General features: G+C 40.7%; 1 protein-coding gene across 1 annotated transcript; it reads right to left on the bottom strand.

Moving 5' to 3' along the window:
- Window positions 1-4,347: 4,347 nt before the first annotated feature.
- mtmr6 (myotubularin related protein 6) lies at window positions 4,348-16,162 on the bottom strand. The gene is made up of 15 exons (XM_026180188.2): window positions 15,946-16,162; window positions 13,664-13,795; window positions 10,975-11,137; window positions 10,678-10,835; window positions 8,291-8,419; window positions 7,221-7,355; window positions 6,912-7,044; window positions 6,681-6,790; window positions 6,440-6,565; window positions 6,304-6,353; window positions 6,116-6,209; window positions 5,923-6,029; window positions 5,474-5,608; window positions 5,254-5,380; window positions 4,348-5,066 (listed from the first exon to the last, which is right to left on the bottom strand). The coding sequence occupies exons 1-15, from the start codon at window positions 15,967-15,969 to the stop codon at window positions 4,710-4,712; spliced, it is 1,980 nt and encodes a 659-aa protein (XP_026035973.1). The 5' UTR covers window positions 15,970-16,162; the 3' UTR covers window positions 4,348-4,709.
- Between the last annotated feature and the right edge of the window lie 1,904 nt (window positions 16,163-18,066).

Below are 18,066 nucleotides of genomic sequence, written 5' to 3'. Positions count from 1 at the left end.
TTTCAAGTACCACATCTGTGAAAACAGCACAACAGGATCCAAGCAAGAGGTTTAACAAAGACTAGTAACACACACAAGACACAGGTGTGGCTGATCATACATCAGTGGTTAGCTCCTGGCACAGGCACACATACACACCACATAGTCTTTATCATCATTATTAGGGGTTCTATCGGTTAGATTGTGTCAGCACAGGGGGTCTTCCAGCTCTGGATTAAACTAAGCTGTGTGTCTGTGTGTGTGCATACACACATGTTCCTGTTTATGTGTTAATGAAAATTAAACCCCCAAGGATTACTGCTTGTGCTCTTTTGTTACTTTGGTAATCAACAGGGAGCAGTACTAAATGTTATTAAGCTGCCTAAACCCAGAGTGCTCAGACACTTTTACACTCAAAACACTGCAAAACCAAAGTGTTTCTGAAAACTTGTCTTTATCACACAGAAAAAGCAACCCAAAGTATATAAAAGTTATACATGTTCCCTGCAATGCAGTAATTATCAATTTTTCTGAATATGTCAGGGTCAAAATGTTTGTACATTAATTACTTTTTTGAGGCAAGTTATTCGACTGTTTGGAGTAAAAATGTTCCTTTTTTTCATTTAGACTCATTTATTCTGGACTTCTAGTTGCCGTGGCTTGCTGAGATGACAGATCTGGAGGGGATTTTCATTACCGTTATAATTTATGCTCCTACTTTCAGAGGCTGAGGCTAAAGCCTGGTTATACCTCTGGCCACCACATACAACCAGTAGCAACTTTGCACAAACTCATAGAAATGGAGTTGCATCATATAAATGCTAAATGAATTGATTCTTATGCTCCTAGGACCTGGTGTCCACATCACATTTTGGGTTGTCTGGACCAAAATACTAATTTTTGCTCTACAAGGGCCTGATTACCACTTATGAGGACATTATACTGCCTGTTCTATCGAAATTTAAAATGAATGCCCTCTTATGAGGACCTCATTTTTCTCATAAACAAAAATCAGATAAAAGAAAAAAATCTGTTAATTCTTTGTTTTTACATTCATCAGGTCCCAATCAGCCCAATTAGCAAAGAGAAATTAAAAATGCATGCCATGAAGGAGTTTGGGTCTTAGGAGGTTAAATACTACATACCACTATCCAACTTTATCTTAACACTCAAATACCACATTCCCTTATTTCATTCAGTTTGACCCGAAATAAAACTTACCAGAAACGACTGTCTAGAGCAGGGATGTCAAACTCTTTTTACATCGCAGGCTACATACAGCTTATTTTGATCTTTTGTTGGCTGCACCAGTGAAACTGCCCTTCCTGCCAGTGTGCAAATGTAATCCCAGAGATATCTTACGTATAAAAAAATAACCTCTATTTCACCAGAAAGCAATCTATCAGTGCAAAAGAAAACTACAGAAATCTATAACTTAATTACTTCAGTGTAGCCATGTGGGAAATCTTTATCAATCAGAAAAGCTTTAAAAATTGTGAAAATACAATTAAAAGTCCAAAATTTCTGTTCCCTTTCACATTTTCCAAAGTCATCTAGGCCAGATTGAAGTCTTTGCTGGGCCGATTCTGTCCCCCGGGGCCTTATGTTTGACACCCCTGGTCTGGAGTGTACTTCTACACTCTACAAATTATGACAAAAACATGATAAACATGATAAAAATGATTAAAAATGAAATGTAAAAGCTTTCTGGGAGACATCAGTATCTGTCCAACCCCCATGTAAATAACACTGTCCGGCTAAGAGCTGTGTGGCACCACCACAGCCCACTGTAAAACATGCCTATTTCAAATGCATTCATCAAAATAATTATACAGAAATGTACAGTGGCTATATTGGAAAACTGAAAAAGGCCATAGAAGCTGTGTCATATGACAGAGAATGGCTGTAACAAATTACACAAGGGCATAAATAGCCAAGTGCTGTAGTCGATTTACAAATGCCGTTGATATATTCTGGGCTGCCACTGCCTTGTTCGAAACACTGCACTTGTGTGTCAGCCTGATACATAAAAATAGATTCATGTCCTAACAGTAATACAATCATCAGAGATTTTAGTCACATGTTATATACAGGGCAATGGCGCAAACCAATTTTCCACACAGACCAAAAAACAAAAAATGCACATACAACATGCATACACGTGCGCTCATGTGTATAGCATATGCTCTGCCGATATGTAGACTATTTGGCCCTGATTGTAAGTACAGCATTTCCTCCTTGTCCAGTAAAGTGTTCTACCAGAATGGCGTGCAATAAGCTACTCATCTGAATGATTCAGAGCCCTGGGAGAGCCCTCGGCAGCTTGTCTCTGGAAGACACTTCTCAATGTTTAATTTAAGGTAATATGCACAAGTAGGCTACAGGAAGACCATTCTAACACGAGAGAGAGAAAACTTAGAGCTGATTGTGGATTAACATGATTTACTGTTTATCCACATTCAAAAAAGGGACTGAGTCATATAAAAGCTCTGACGCTCTAATGCAGTGGGTTTTTTTTGTTGTTGTTGCACTTTTTTACTTGTTTAAACCATAAACAAGGTCCTTCTTTTACACATTCAAGTCATCAGTGGCGATTCATGGAAAACACCTTTAAGGTCTTTTTGAATAATCAGTTAGAAAATGTGAGCAAAAATTATGAACACAAGAAAAGAGAGAATTAAAGTAGAAGATTAAGTCCCCTTTGTTTTTAGCTATCTTCATATAGAGGCACTTTACACATCAGTTATTGTGCCCTTTCTTCTTTCAGTTCATATATTATGGAGCTTTAGAGTAAAGTGGCACAGTGGGTTTACACATCACATCACGTTGCACTGCCAGCCTCTCTCTATTCCAAGTTGTTACAGCTGAATAATGACTTTATTTGCTCATAGACACTGATTTGTCTAAGGGCCAGTGCTCACTTTGTCTAATTGGCTTCTGAAAGTAAACACAGAGCTCAATTTATTGCTACATTTAGTCCCACGGCATCGGAGGGCTGTGGACTGAGTGGCCTTTAAGAAGGAACAAGTTCACTGCAAAAGCTACTAGTCTGAATTCCATAAAGAATTTAGACTAGTAGCTTTTGCTGGATGTAACACAGCAGGATGAAAAGAGCTTGCAGGGCAGACAAATACACACATGAACTCTGTGTAACTTCATTTAAACCAAGTTTTACATCTTGCTCTTGTGCAGCAAACTGATTGGGTTGGGCATTTGCTTGTATGCTAAATCTAATCCAAGATCAAATCCTTTCTGAGCTCCAATAATGATTATTCAGGAACTAATATAGAATATGTTCTTGAAAAAAAAAAAATTGTAATGACTCATGGCAAAACAAGCTGAGCCTAAAAAAATTGTGCTGAATTGCCACAACTCCAGTGAATCTAACCCAAAACAAATCAAAGTCGAACAACATCCAGCCCCAAGGACATTTTTTCTGATGAATAAATAAATAATTCCACATCATTTTATTTAGATTCATCACAGAAACTAAACTTGCCAGATGCAGGAAGTTCTTTTTACTTATGAGAACTGCTATGTCATGGTTTTTGTTGAGCTTCAAAACCTCTCAAGCAGAAAGATCACAGTTAGGGGAATCAGTTTTATGGTTATTGTTGAATTTAACAGTATTTAGCTATCCAAACCCACAGAACTTAACCTTGCATGCACGCGGTGTTTTTTATGTGCCGGTGAACTTTAATCGAGGTCAGCTGTCATAAATAATAAGTCACTGACATGGCAGATACAACCAGTAGGATTTGGGTATCAGCATCAGTAAGCATTAGTAAGAAAGATCACCTGATCGAAGAGAAATAGGATTAAAGAGGCTTCATTGTCCTAGAGTTCTTCCTGTATTTATGTAAACATACTCCAATTCAAGTTTGGTATTTGCCCCACACATGATTCATCATCTGTTTCCCAACCAAAGTGCAGAAGCACCAAGAAGAGCAACAAATTATAGCAGTCTAGTTAAGGCGGAAATGCACAGGTGACATATACGTCCGTGTTAAATTTACTCTGTAGGTAGGTCATAATGAAAAATCCCTCTGAAACCTTCTGGTGTTGCCAACGACATAACCTGATGTGCGTTTTCTTGGAAATGACGTCAACAAACTGTCTATTCTGTCAGCAAACAGTTTCAAACAAATGTTTTTTTCTCTACACTGATTTTATTTATTTTTTAAATCACTCAGACCAGAGGAATGTCAGCTCACCAACATGATCAGATTAGGCTGGATTTCAGCCTTTGGATGAAATGAAACATTTCATGAGCCAAAACTGGGATTTTCTGCATTTTCGTGTGAAGAATATCAAGGCCATGTATTTCAAAAATGCACAACGTGACTGTACAAATTACAAGACACGACATTTTTTTCTTTGTTTTTTGATTCATTTATTTTTCTTACCCGATTCATTAATTTTTTATAGTGCTTTTTCAACATTCATTAATAAAAAAAAAGAAAACAAGCTTTTTTTTCCCCACTGTAAGTGCAGTATATGACATAATAATGAGGCTTTCCATAGAGATTTTAGACTATACAGACACACAACTTCATCCATTCAGCCCATTCAGGACCAATGCGTAAATCGGCACATAATCCACACAGAGCAACAGCTTCCCACTCTCTCTCACACACCCACACAGACACACACACACACACAGTTTCAGTATGCTCTCTTACTTAGTTGCTCATGTCCCTCAGTCTCTCACAATCCCTGTTTTTTTGGTTTTAGCAGGTCATACGTGCTACACCAAACTCCAGGCTGACAACAGCTGGCTCTTCTTTGACCAGATCACTGTTATACGTCCCTTCCAGTTCTCCATAACTCTGCTTCCTGCTCTCGGTGCCACTGCTGCCCTCTACTGTCCGCTCTGTATCTGTGCTCTCAGTGGCCTCCTCACCCACCTCCTCCTGCTCATCCTCTTCCTCGTGACGCTGCACTTCTTTGTGGTTGATGGGCGCTCCCAGAATGAGGGAGTCGGGACGTGGCGGGAGGCTGTGGGAGTTGGAGAGCTGATCTCTTGTGGGAGGAGGTGCGGGGGGGTCGGATGTTGCAACCGGGACTACACCAAGCTGCTGCAGCCTCTGAATGATACGACAGTTAAGTATATAAAACAACATATTCCAAATATAAAGTGCATCTAAATACTCAAATACAAATACTATACTGTAAATACTATATATTAAAAATACTCATGCAGTCATTTAAATACTCAAAATTAAGATCAAGCTTAAAACTTAGGAATATGACAATATGCAATAATGTGCTCACAGATTCCAGTGCTTGCAGCGTGCTCTCTGCCTTACGACTGTTCTCCTTCAGAGTCAAAATGGTTTTCAGGATAGACTGACGAGGGTGCATGGATCGGTCAAACTGATGGTACATACTCCTCCAGAACCTGGTGATCACAATGTTACACATGTAGATAAGATCCTTTAGGGTTTACTTCTAGATATAAGCAGCAACCAAAAGGGGAGCAAGCTGTACTGACTTGAAATGATAAGGCAGGGTGGAGGGCTCGAGCACAGGATGTGCTTCGGAGTACGCAGGGCTGTAGAACGGATTCAGGTGGTTTCGTTTTTCGCTCATTAGAAATGCCCACAGGGAGTGAGTCCGCTCTCTTAGTCTGCAACCCAGAACAGCAGTTAGACACATGGGAGCATATCGACATAGTCCAATGGTTGGTTCACACACACGCATACAGAAGCTCACAATATAGTAATTAATCTATTTGTCTTCTACTAAAAAGAAGGATTACACATTATATGTCTTTTATCACTTCTGGTTATCTGCAAACTCAGTGACAACAAATCCAGGTGTGGCTTTCTTGACGCACAGATCTTTTAAAGAGATTGTCTTGACAGACTGATAGATTTCACAGTTGACATTAGAAAGTATTTCAACCGTCAACAGTTACATAAATCTGTGTTTTTGACTTACTGCAACTCTTCTCTCTGCCTCTGATTGTTACCAAGGAAGTTTCCATATTGACAGGAGTGAACATGTTCGTGGATCTGCAGCAGGAACCACTCGCTGAACTCAAACGCCTAAACGGAGAGTTGTGGATAAATAAAAGCAAAAAAACCATAGGAAATAAATATAAATCTCACGTAGCTTGCACTCTCCCACTCACCTGTGGGAACTGCTCAGTCAGCTGCCAGACGCACTCGAGGAATTGAGTGAAAATAGGAGACACTTCTTTTGGATCCCCGTCCAGTTGGTCACACCTGAGAGCATACAATCCACGTATAGAATAATATGAACTTGCGACTGTGAACTGGAGCAAATGCAGTGCTTCACATTTTCCAGTTGAAACCTCACCTGTCTGCAAACTTGTGACCGAAAGAGATCCAGTCTTTCTCTATCAGTACCTAGAAGAAAAACAAAGAGTGAAGAGTAGAGAACATGGAGCATCTGAGTATCTGCATGTTCAACATCACGCGTCTGTGGCTGGTACCATAAAGCCTTTAATTGTACGATAGTAAGGGTCCATGAGCAGCGCCCCTAGGGCGCAGACCTGGGCGGTTCTGTCCCATCCATCTGAGCAGTGAACCAAAACACTGGCTCCTTCAACTGTCACCGCCTGGGATTAAGAGAACAGACAGATGGCACAGAAATATGGTTTTTAAAACAACAATGACTTTTTTATCAGCTTCCACCAGAATACAGTTAAAGAAGTATAACCAGAAAACATTTACCCTGGTGAGAAAGACAGCAGCATCTACTATCGCCTTGATATGCCGAAGCCAGCCACTACTCTCCAGTCCCACCAGGTAGTCACTCATGGAAAGTGACCGAGTCCCAGTCACTAAAGGATCAAAGGAATTTAAGATTAACTGTGCACTGACTGACATTCATTAAAAAAAAGCCTTTTTGTAAACATCTTTTCTTTCTTTTTTAAAATCCTCTGTCTGTAGCAGATGTTTAACCTTCTAGCAACTTCTGCAGGCTGCTCCGCATCACGTGGATGTTTTCAATGCCAACAAACTGGAAGCGGATGTTGGAGTAGTTGTCCTCATTCTCGTAGCCTTTACCTGCTGCTCTGTTAGCGAGCGCGTTCAGCTGCAGGACAGGAAAAAAACAACAAAAAAAACAACAACAACACATTTGAGCTCTGAACTCTGTTTTCAAAAGTACATTCATTTAGTGCTGAACCCATTTACACATACAAGAAATTTTTAAAAGTTAATGAACAACGCTTGCTATTCTGAGAAACTGCCTGGCCGTCACCACCTTACCTTCGGCCTGGTATCCATGACATAAAGAAATCGGCTGTTGTGATTGGCTTTGCTGATGGCCTGCAGCATGCTCTCATCCTCGAGGCATCGTGCACTGAACCCAGAGAGAGGCTGACTACAACGACACACTGCTGCCTGTCAGGGTAAAGAGAGTACATTGGTAAAAACGAGAAGTTATTAAAAAAAATCTAAATATAACCTTAAAACCAGGACACCTGAGCCTGTGTTACTTCCTTCTAATGGTTGCCTATAATGGAACAACTACATGAGTCTCATAAACTTTTTTGGTTAACCTAACACCATAAATGTAACTACTTAGATGTTAATGCCATTGAGTAGTTACATTGTTTCCCTAAAAGTCAGGTGTTTCTAGTTGACACAATAAGATTCCCCAGAATGTTAGGTCATTAACTGCTCATCCCACCTAAATGTTGTTTAACCTGAAAATCACAATTCAAAATATGCTGCACATTTCGGATGTGGGAGTTCTTTCCCTCGCTTGCTTTGGAAGCAAGGTTTGTTCATCAGCGATGCTGACGTTTTGTTCGAGAAAATTAAAGAAAGAAAAAAAAAAGTGCAGCTATTCCATCAAATTTCACAGACCCTTGGTTACTAATCGTTTCTGTAATGTGGTGATGTTTCTTCTAATGCCAGCAAAAGGTCAAAATTTCCATCCATACACAAACACACCAAAAAAAAAAAAAAAAAATCGAATGAGCAGATGTCATGCAAATTTGTTAAGCGGAGTACAAATCCTTTCCGTGTTAGACATTTTATGAGCTTTGCTGTAAATCCACCTTTGGCCAAGCAACTCAACTTTGCACGTGTTAATATATAATCCCACTGGTTCATTCCCATGATATTTGCACTTCGATATAACCGAGAGAGTTGACCCTATTTTCAATTTAAGCAATCCCATTTCCATTTTGCTTGTACTGCCTTAGGAATATTAAGATTTGGACTTTGATCTTGCTCAGTAACTACTCAACAACTTGCCAAGGAGAGCTAAATAAAGAAACTGGACCAAAGACAAATATTGGCGTATGTAAATGGTCACAGTTTTAATGTACCTTCTTCTCTTGGTAGAAATAAGTGAGGACAGGAAAGCGTCCTTTGCTTCTGAACTTGGAGCTCCCCACAATGATAGGCTTACTGGCGGTGACAGGAACATAGAGGTCTCGTGGATATGTCTCACACACCTGAAAAAAGTCACAAACAAAATCCATTAACTAAAATAAGAATTAAAAATGTACTAATGTCCATGTTCAGACAGCAGTACCTTGTGAATGCCTCGTGCTACTATGTTACAATCTATAAAGGCACATGATATACAGTCTGCCTGTGAGCAGGGATCTGCTCTTCTTCTTTACAGACAAATTCTTACTTTTGACTCAAAGACTCTGTAGTCCATCACACTAAGGCTGGAGCTAACTAACAGTGAAGCTCCAGCACCCTCTTCTGGACCACAGCGCACAGTGTTTAAGATGTGGTAACGTCGAACTGGTTTCTGTGATATAATCAGGGGTGCACATAAGTGGTCCGCAGGTGCGCATTTGCTGTCAAAATAAAAGACGAGCACCAGATAAGAAGCTGCAACGAGAGTTCGCGTACATATAAAAGCACTGTTTTTGTCCGCTAGAGTGGGATTTTCACGGCACCACATCTCTGTGCGTTCATCATTTGTTTGAATCCAGCTCACCTCCTGCAACCACTTTTCCGAGAACACGCGCTTCTTTTGCGGTTCGGACTCCTTCTGACATTTCTTTGGAGGTGGAGGAACACCAAAGTAATTGCTTAAAGGAGCTTGCTTTTTTGACAGCTTTTAGAGTTCTAAACCTATGTCTGTCCTCCTCCAGAAAATCTTATGTACGCAAACGCGCGTTGCAACTTCTTATCTGGTGCGCGTCTTTTATTTTGACAGCTAATGCGCACCTGCGGACCCCTTATGTGCACCCCTGGATATAATGTTAACAGGCTGTCATTAAACCCAAATAATGACAGCCTGTGTGATATCACTTGGATGCCAGCTGAATCTAGACTAGGGCTATGCGATATGACCAAAATCTCATATTCCGATATAAGAATTCTATCGTCCTGATAACGACATAAATCACAAAAATGTAACATTTTCTGTAAATTCTGTGAATCTCGGGCAGCTCGTCTTGCGGGAAGTGTTTCCAGCTGCGCATCATGTAGCTGGAGTCGAGTGTTTTAACCGATGCATGAAACTGTACATTTTTAGACATAAGTTGTATCAGCCGCCGTATTCTTTGTGAATATTTATTACACAGCGTGCTGGGGGGAAAAGCCTGTTCTAACGTTTAAGTCTAAGGTTTATTTTTTAGCACCTGGCAGCTCTTTTTTAATTCTCATCCGTAAATAATCTGCTCTTTCACGTGATTCAGTTTATTTTGAAAAGTCTCAACAGGATCTTGAGCTTTATTGTGAAAGGTTTATGAGGAACATAAACAAGCGGACACCGATGCTGTTACCGTCGTTGTTGCTAACGACAACGCATAAAAACAGGCGCTTGTCCGTCTGTAGTGTGGTTATATAAAATATAAGAGAAAGAGAACTTTAAGAAATTAATATAGCCACTACAGTGACCATCAAAACGATGAAAAAATATTGCCGTAAACAGTTTATTTTGCGACACCACGAAACAAACGATAGCGTAAAATGATACGATAGACGTTTTTATATCGTCATCCGATATATATGTTATATCAACAGCCCTAATCCAGACTGTACCACTGTGACGGTGCTGTCCACAACCACACAACTGAAATACTCTGGTAATATTCATCTGTTTAAATCAGATACAGAGTAAGCTTTCATACGCCCACCTCATTTTCACATTAACTTCGTTTGCAATTAAGTTATTTGACAATCAATTAGTTTAATTATTCGGATTAATTTGTTTTAATACATTATGACACTAAGCTAAAGACTAAACAATGTTGCACATTTTAGGTTTACATGATTTTGTCAGTGACTTGTACAAGCTGCAGTAATTCTTTTTTTCTGTTTTCATCTGCTGCTCCAGCCTATCCCTGTTTAAGCAACAGAGGAAGCTGAAGGTGGAGCTGGTTTAAGTGCAGAGGCCAGCCTAATGGACTTTGCCATCTGCTGTGACCACATGGCGGGAATGTTTTTTATCCATTTAAATAAATCCAGTTATTGTCACAGTCGTTTCCTCTTTTGTGTTTACTCAGTCGCTACAGAGGTCGTTTGGAGTTACATCCCTTTCTGAGTATGTTCTTCTGGCACTTTTAAAGCCATAATGCAGACATGCAATGACCAATACACAGAAATACTATAAGTCAACTTATAGTAAATAATATATCAATACTATCACAAATACTACTACTATCACAGTGATGGTACCAATGTTTAGAATCTGTAAATAAATACAGTTTATAGTGGGCAGAGGACTACTTTGGATTTTACTACCTACCTTGTAGTCCCTGTTCACATCAGTGAGCTGCCATTGGTCACAAGGGACGCCCATCCTCTCAAACTCCGCCCCCAAGTCGATGAGCTGCCATCCTTCCTCTCGCTGCTGGTCATTTTGTTTGGGGTTGTAGGAGAAAGCATAAAGCTCTTCATAGCATACTGCGCAGAGAAGAAAAACAGAGAGAAACCCATTAAACACAGACAGATGAGAAAGCACTATTTAATATGTCAATGTATCTCTGTTTAGGCATTAAGTGGATAGGAAAAATGCCCAAAGCGAATAGAACGCGAAGCTGACCTGGCCGTAGAAGACGAAGCAGTGAGCTGTAGACGTCGTGGCAGTCTCTTTCTCTCTGTATAACAAAATGAACCACCCTGAAGTTGCGACACTGAATTACCAGTGGACAGCCGGAGGTGGTCAGGGACAGCTTCTCCACAGAGGCTATATGATGGTGCAAAATCTGCAGACAAGGAAAGAGGAGGCAAAAAGAAGACGTGAAAAGAGAGGCTGGTGATTTACAGTGGCTGGGTCGATATACACTAATTTAAACAAAGTACACTATCCAACAATGACATTAGCGTATTGTTAATAAAGCCTGGTGCTGTTTTTATATTTTACAAAACATACACACATACTAATATATTTTGTGTGTGTTATACAAATGTTTTTCTTCAACTCTAGGACTCATTGTATATGCACACTTTAAAAAACACGTATGTCAAAATTAAAGCCTTACTCTTTAGGAACCTCAGTTTAGAGAATAGTTTCATATTTAAAGAGGCTCAATGAACTACTAAAGACTTGCAAAGTTTAAATGAAGATCAGTTGGTATTAAAGGGACCAAAGTGCCAAGAAATATCCCTTACAATATTACACCACCAGCCTAAGTACTGATAAAAGGCAGGATGGATTCATGCTTTCATGTCATTTCCATCAAATTCTGACTCTACCCTCTGAATGCTGCAGACTCATCAGATCTGCCAACATTTTTCAGTCTTCTGTTGTACAATTTTGTTGGCCTTGTGTGAATTGTAGCTTCAGTTATTTGTTCTTAGATGACAGGAGTAGTACCCAGTGTGGTCTTCTGCTGCTGTGGCTTTAAAGTCGCATGTTGTGCATTCAGAGATGCACGGCTTGGTTGTAACAAGCGGTTATTTGAGCTACTGTTGCCTTCCTATCAGCTCAAAGCAGCCTGGCCATTCCTCTGGGATCTCTGGCATCAACAAAGCATTTTCTCCCAGAAAACTGCTACTCACTGGATATTTTCTCTTTTTCTGACCATTTTCTGTAAACCCTAGAGATGGCTTTGAGGAGAAATCCCAGTAGATCAGCAGTTTCTGAAATACTCAGACCGGTCCATCTGGCAACATCAACCACATTCATTGTCAGTTAAATCACTTTTCTTCCTCATTCTGAACTTCAGCAGCCCACCTTGACAATCCTACATGCCAAAATGCACTGAGCTGCTGCCTTGTGATTAGCTGGCTAGACATTTGCATCAATGAGAGTGTTATCTGCAATATGAATACAATGAAGAACAGATAAGATTTGGAATATTAAAGGGATCTAGTTGGGGGGGGTTCAAGAGCATGCATTTAAACAGAAGAGTGCTATAAAAAGCTCAGCTCAGTCATGAATTATTTTAATATCACCCAGAAGTATAGAGGGCAAGAGAGTCAGATGCCACACATCACCATATTCATGAGTGCATTTTGAGTATCACAACCAAGAGAAATCATAAAGATGCACATGGATCAGCATTGATAATGACTAGTGGGACACACACGCATGTGCACATACACACACAGGCTAATTGCTGATCTCACCAGTTGTTGAGAAAGGCAGTAACTCACATGCTGTTTAATATTTTATGATACACACAAACACCACAAACGGTTACTTTGAAATTACTCTACAGCACACACAGCGCTGAGCCAGACACACATAGGGAAGTAATGCACATAAAACAGGAAGGATGGTGGGAAAGAGGTCACGGCCCAGGTTCTGCTGCACAAGGCATGTAGGCCAGTCACTAAATACTTAGTGCTTAAAAAAACAAAAAAAAAAAAACAGGATTCATACAGCGCAACACTATTGTGCACACTCAGAAGTAATACCATTCCAGCAAGTATGTATATGCCAATTGTACAATGTAAAACCAACTAAACCGGGCTAGTTGATGCTATGAAGTCATTCTGACAAATCACAACTCAATATAGGAAATAAAATCTTGCAAGTCATGTGTTGAAATCCTGAGCTCTAAACGGTTGCAGCTAATTTCTCAATATTAAATAGCCTCTTGTCTTCAGTGCCTGCTCTAGGCTCATTGCAACACGCGCCCATAATTCTCGCATAACCCAACACCACCACTTTGCCGCTACTGCAGCACAAATAAGTCCATCAGCAAACCAGAATGCTGCTGCTAGATGTTACTAACCTAGTTCTTACAGTGCACTGACAGCGATCCTCTTTCAGGGGCAGGAAGAAAAACACACACAGACAAATACTACGTGTGCACATTTTGAAACTCTATCTCTTCCTCTTACCACACATTAACTTTCATAATCTTTCTCTCCTTCCCAAATCGCATGCAAACAAACTGTCTGGTTGCAGGCTTCCCTGTAGTGGTCACATTAATGGTTCTTTATGTGGCAGAACTTCCAGTTTCTGTATGTTTTGCCCTTCATTTGCATATATTCCTCTGGTTTTGATTTGAGAGCTCAAAACATATGCCACCCAGGTCTTGGCATCTACAGGAATCGCTTTGCCACCAGCCAATGGCAATATTGCACTGCAACGGTTCCTTCAGTGATGGAGTTGTTATGGCCCCAGGCCTTCATGCGGGTTTGCTCTGCATATGTGTGGTTTTTGGGTTCCATGAGTTGCCTGGGTGGAGATTCAGGAGATGCTATTTAAGACCCTACCTCTCTAGGTCTTGCCGGAAACCTGCATTAATGGGCAGCATAGTTGGCACAAAACTACTCACCCAGACCTCATGTCCAGCAGAGGCCGAGTTGTTAGAGTTGCTCTCCACAAAGATGAGATGCGTGGCTGTGAGGTACAGAGTGCCATGAACGGATTTGTTGCTGAAGCGATCCAACAGCCGCACCTGCTCCACCTGCAAAAACAGATGCACATAATGGTAATATCTAAATAATCAGGAGCACCCTTTGCTTCTCTTGCTGGATACACTGAGACTACAAGAGATGGCATCTTGCGAGCAGGGTTGACACCTGACAGAAAAATTACTGGCACCAGTTCTGGCTAGCACACCAATTAATCCTGGCCACCTGGTCCTCACTATCAGCTGCCAGTTTAATTTTAATAAGTGCAGTCACAAGTGACATTTGCTGCCACTGCCTTAATAAACAAACCACCTGCCTCTTAATTAAACAATCTTATCTAGCTTAAAGTCAAACACAGTTCATTTTGTTTTGACTTCCTTCTCAAAAATTTATATTCAGTAGCTGCAACAGTGAAAGTGTAGCAACTGATTGCACTAATACCACAAACGCCCAAACAGAATAGCAGATATAATGAGTAATATATTTACTCAAGTCACGAGTTTTCACACAGGCTTGGGTCTAATAGCTATAACAGGTTTTAAAAAAAACCTTTAATGTGCTTCTGGTTTACATCCTAGAAAAAATAAATAAATGAATAAAACCAGTTTTATACAGCACAATCTTTTTAAAGATCTTTATGAGACTGATGTTACAACAATATAAAACAAACAAATAATATCACCATTGGACTTTGCTCTGCACTGTTGCATCTACGGTATTTTATTGCCTTCTGCATCACAGATGCAAGACATATCAAAATAAAAGCTCCTGTCACCTTCACTCTATAGCCAAAGTGCATTTGGAAAGTCACTGATTTTTGGACTGTGCAGTGCTGTTAGCACTAGCTGTCCGAATCCATGATTCATCACATTAGCTGTTTCCGGTTGACTCAGACATCCTCCACTTTGTTTCCGTTTGCTGAGATATGATGATCAAATCTCTCTCGGTCGCTCAGCAACCTGCGGGTCGCGGCTCTGTCATAAGTCAGCTTCTTGGAACATACGGGAAGTCAGTTGTTTTTGTGTGTGTGCCCACATGCGTGTGCTTGAGAGCAGGTTAGAGAGAAAGGGAAGAGAGAAGGAGGACAGAGACCTCATACCATCTTATAGGGAAGTTAATGTTAGGATTTGTGTTTCATCCTGTTACATGCCTATGCAACTTAAACTACCCTGATTGCTACAACAAGCAGCTTGTTTTCGTTGTTTGTTTTAAACACTATAACAGCAAATAATAATCTCCTCCGACTTTTAAACCAGACAAACCACTGAGAGGTGTGGAGAAAAATGGGGAACACCCATTCTGCATGGGTGTTCCCCGTCTGTCTACATGCCAGATCTCAGCATTTATTTTTTTTTCCCACTGACAAATAGCACAATTGTCATTGAACCTCAAGAATCGTGTGATACTGCTTCCTAATATGATCAAAAACAGAGACGTTAGATAAAATTAAGCACACTGAGCCACCTTATGGCAGACTAAAAGGAATTATGAAGTATGTACTAGGACTGTTGGCGGTTGTTGGTTGTTTTTGAGTGGCTGCAGATCAGATTTGAAAGGATCAATGATTTAAGGGTTAAAAGGATCCGCTCTTGCATATACTGCTGTGCACACACATAGCAGTATATTTTCTAGCAGTACAGGCCTGGCAGGGCTAAACTCGTACTGCAGCACTCCTCGAGTCTTGCCTTTTTCAGCTGGTTGCTTTCCTTTAAATCTGGTCTATTGGGAGTGATTTAGCCCAGGCAGTGAGCTCACTGTTTTGGCGTTTTATGCTTACGATAAAACTGCGATCGCCCAATTTGACGTACAGCCCAAGTCAGCCCTGCGAGTCTGTGCTGGATATGGCCCGGCTTTTCCTTGCTTCTTCAATCATACTGAATTCAATGACTGTACTGACGGTGGATATCTGTCGCAATAAATAGCAGAGCGTGCAAGTAGTAAAATTAGATAGAGGAAGCCGATCTTCCTGATGAACGGGAAAAACAAACGGCTCATTGATGCTCGCCACGTCTGCTGACATTTGGAGTCGTTGGCGACACCTGCTAGCCGTTACGCTATAACGTTGATTCACGCAAATTCACTCTGAACACTGATGGCCAGAAAACGGAGCCTGACTCGAGCCTTCCAACAAAATCGCAAACAGACAAGGCCCAGCTGCCGACTGTATCCCATCCATTTGCAATTAGCAAGAAACGTTAGCTACCTTTGGCGTTCGGATATGCTCCATTTTCCCCCCGGGTCGAAACAGCTGTCAGCGCCTACAAAGCTTCAAACGACACCTCCCGGATTGAAATGAATCATTGATGATGTGAAAGCTTCGACTCCTGCACAAGACTCCTTCACTTTTTCGGGGGCATACGATATGTGTTTATTGTCAATTATTTTCACTCCATCCGCGTAAATCTTGCGCAAAGTACGTCGGCACTTGAGGTGGGGGTTTTCAAAATAAAAGCGGGATCAAATTCAACTTTTAACTCCTTTACTGTTTTGGTGGTTGGGGTTGTAGGACAGAGTTTGTAAGCAATTTGAAGTTATCAGAATTATCCATCCATCCATTCGCTTCCGCTTATCCTTTTCAGGGTCGCGGGGGGCACTGGAGCCTATCCAAGCTGTCATAGGGCGAGAGGCAGGGTACAGGTCGCCAGTCTGTCGCAGGGCCAACACTTCGCACTCACATTCATACCTAGTGACAATTTGGATTATCCAATTAACCTATCCCCACAAGCTGCATGTCTTTGGACGGTGGGAGGAAGCCGGAGGGAACCCACGCAGGGAGAACATGCAAACTCCACACAGAAAGACCCCGGCCTGATGTTGGAATTGAACTCAGGACCTTCTTGCTGTGCGGCAACAGTGCTAACCACCGTGCTGCCTGTAATCAGAATTAAAACAACCTAAATACTTAAACTATATGTGAAAAACGCTTTAGTTAATTAAAAAAACAATAATAGATTTAGATTAGTGTATATTTTCTAAAAACAATAATACTTCAAAAGATTAAAACTAAACATTTTCCAAACAATAAAAACTGAACTGAAACCATCAAACCTACTTTGGGAACTAGCTGAAGCTAACTGAATGAAAAGCAAAGTTAAAATGAAATCAAGATAAAAGATAACAAAAAACTTACAACCTATAATAATTATTGGCATGATTACTTGTCAAAGTAAAGCAAATATAGTGTGCTCTTCTCTGGAGAGATTGGGTCGCCATTTGACTACCTAAATGCTTAGGGATCACCACAGCGGATCATCTCCCCTGCATGCCCCGCTCACTATATCTACAAACCCCCTCTGAAGTTTTTCTCTTTCCTTGTCCCTCTCAGCTCTATGGTAAATGGCCTGCATTTGTATAGCGCTTTACTCAGTCCCTAAGGACCCAAAGCGCTTTACACTACATTCAGTCATTCACAATGGCAAGCTATTGTAGCCACAGCCTGGGGCGCACTGACAGAGGCGAGGCTGCCGGACACTGGCCCTCTGACCACCACCAATAAGCAAACATGGGGTTAGTATCTTGCCCAAGGATATTTGGTAGCATGGGATTGAACCACTAACCTTCTGATTAGTGGCTGACCTGCTCTGCCACCTGAGCTACAGCCACCTCTATAGTCAACATCGTTTCACCAGTAGATACAGCATCCCTCCTCTGCACATGTTCAGACTATCTCATCTCTAAATCTGTCCATTGTTTCGGATGGGTGACCTCAGGTAAACTCATCCAACTTCATTATCATTCCTCTGTTCCTTGCAGCTTTATGGTTCCAAATGTCTCCCTCTGACTCTCACAGTTTCTGTCTTGTTTCTTCTGATTTCCATTCCTCTTCTCTCCAGATCACATCTTCTCTCCATGTCGCTAGGTTCCATCTTGCCTACCACACACCTCACCACTGTCTTGCTGTCCTAACAAATGTACGGCACCAGCCTCACATACTTCCCTGCCACTGCTGACTTCCTCATGCAGTGCCACAGTTCCTCTTGGCACCCTCTAAAAAAGGATGAAATTCAGGACTGTACACAGGTTACATCTAGCAAATATCAAAGTGAGAGCAAAACAAACAAAAAAGAACCCAAACATAATGTCAAAAGATCTGAATAAATCTCTGCTGAAACATGTATTAATATTTTTATATGCTGTTTTATAATAAGAAATGTAGAATGTAGAATAGTTAATTTGTTAATTGATATTAATATTGATAAAATATACTTTTCAGAGTTTGCAAAAGATGGTCTGCAACATTTCTGGGTCAAAAAAGGTGGAACAATGCAATAAATGTTGGAAAAACTCAGATAACACATTTGCAACATATTTATTTTCATAATTT

Source organism: Astatotilapia calliptera, chromosome 9, assembly GCF_964374335.1.
Source record: "Astatotilapia calliptera chromosome 9, fAstCal68.1, whole genome shotgun sequence".
Lineage (NCBI taxonomy): Eukaryota > Metazoa > Chordata > Actinopteri > Cichliformes > Cichlidae > Astatotilapia > Astatotilapia calliptera.
This window is presented reverse-complemented; position numbering and strand designations above follow the sequence as displayed.

What these genes read in the sequence shown, in the direction of transcription:
- mtmr6 (XM_026180188.2), bottom strand. Translation starts at nt 15,969, where the DNA reads ATGGAGCATATCCGAACGCCAAAG. An exon ending in GCTTCGTCTTCTACGGCCAG is followed by an intron (nt 10,836 to 10,974) that starts GTCAGCTTCGCG and finishes TTCTCTGCGCAG; the next exon opens with TATGCTATGAAGAGCTTTAT. An exon ending in TCATGGATACCAGGCCGAAG is followed by an intron (nt 7,045 to 7,220) that starts GTAAGGTGGTGA and finishes CCTGTCCTGCAG; the next exon opens with CTGAACGCGCTCGCTAACAG.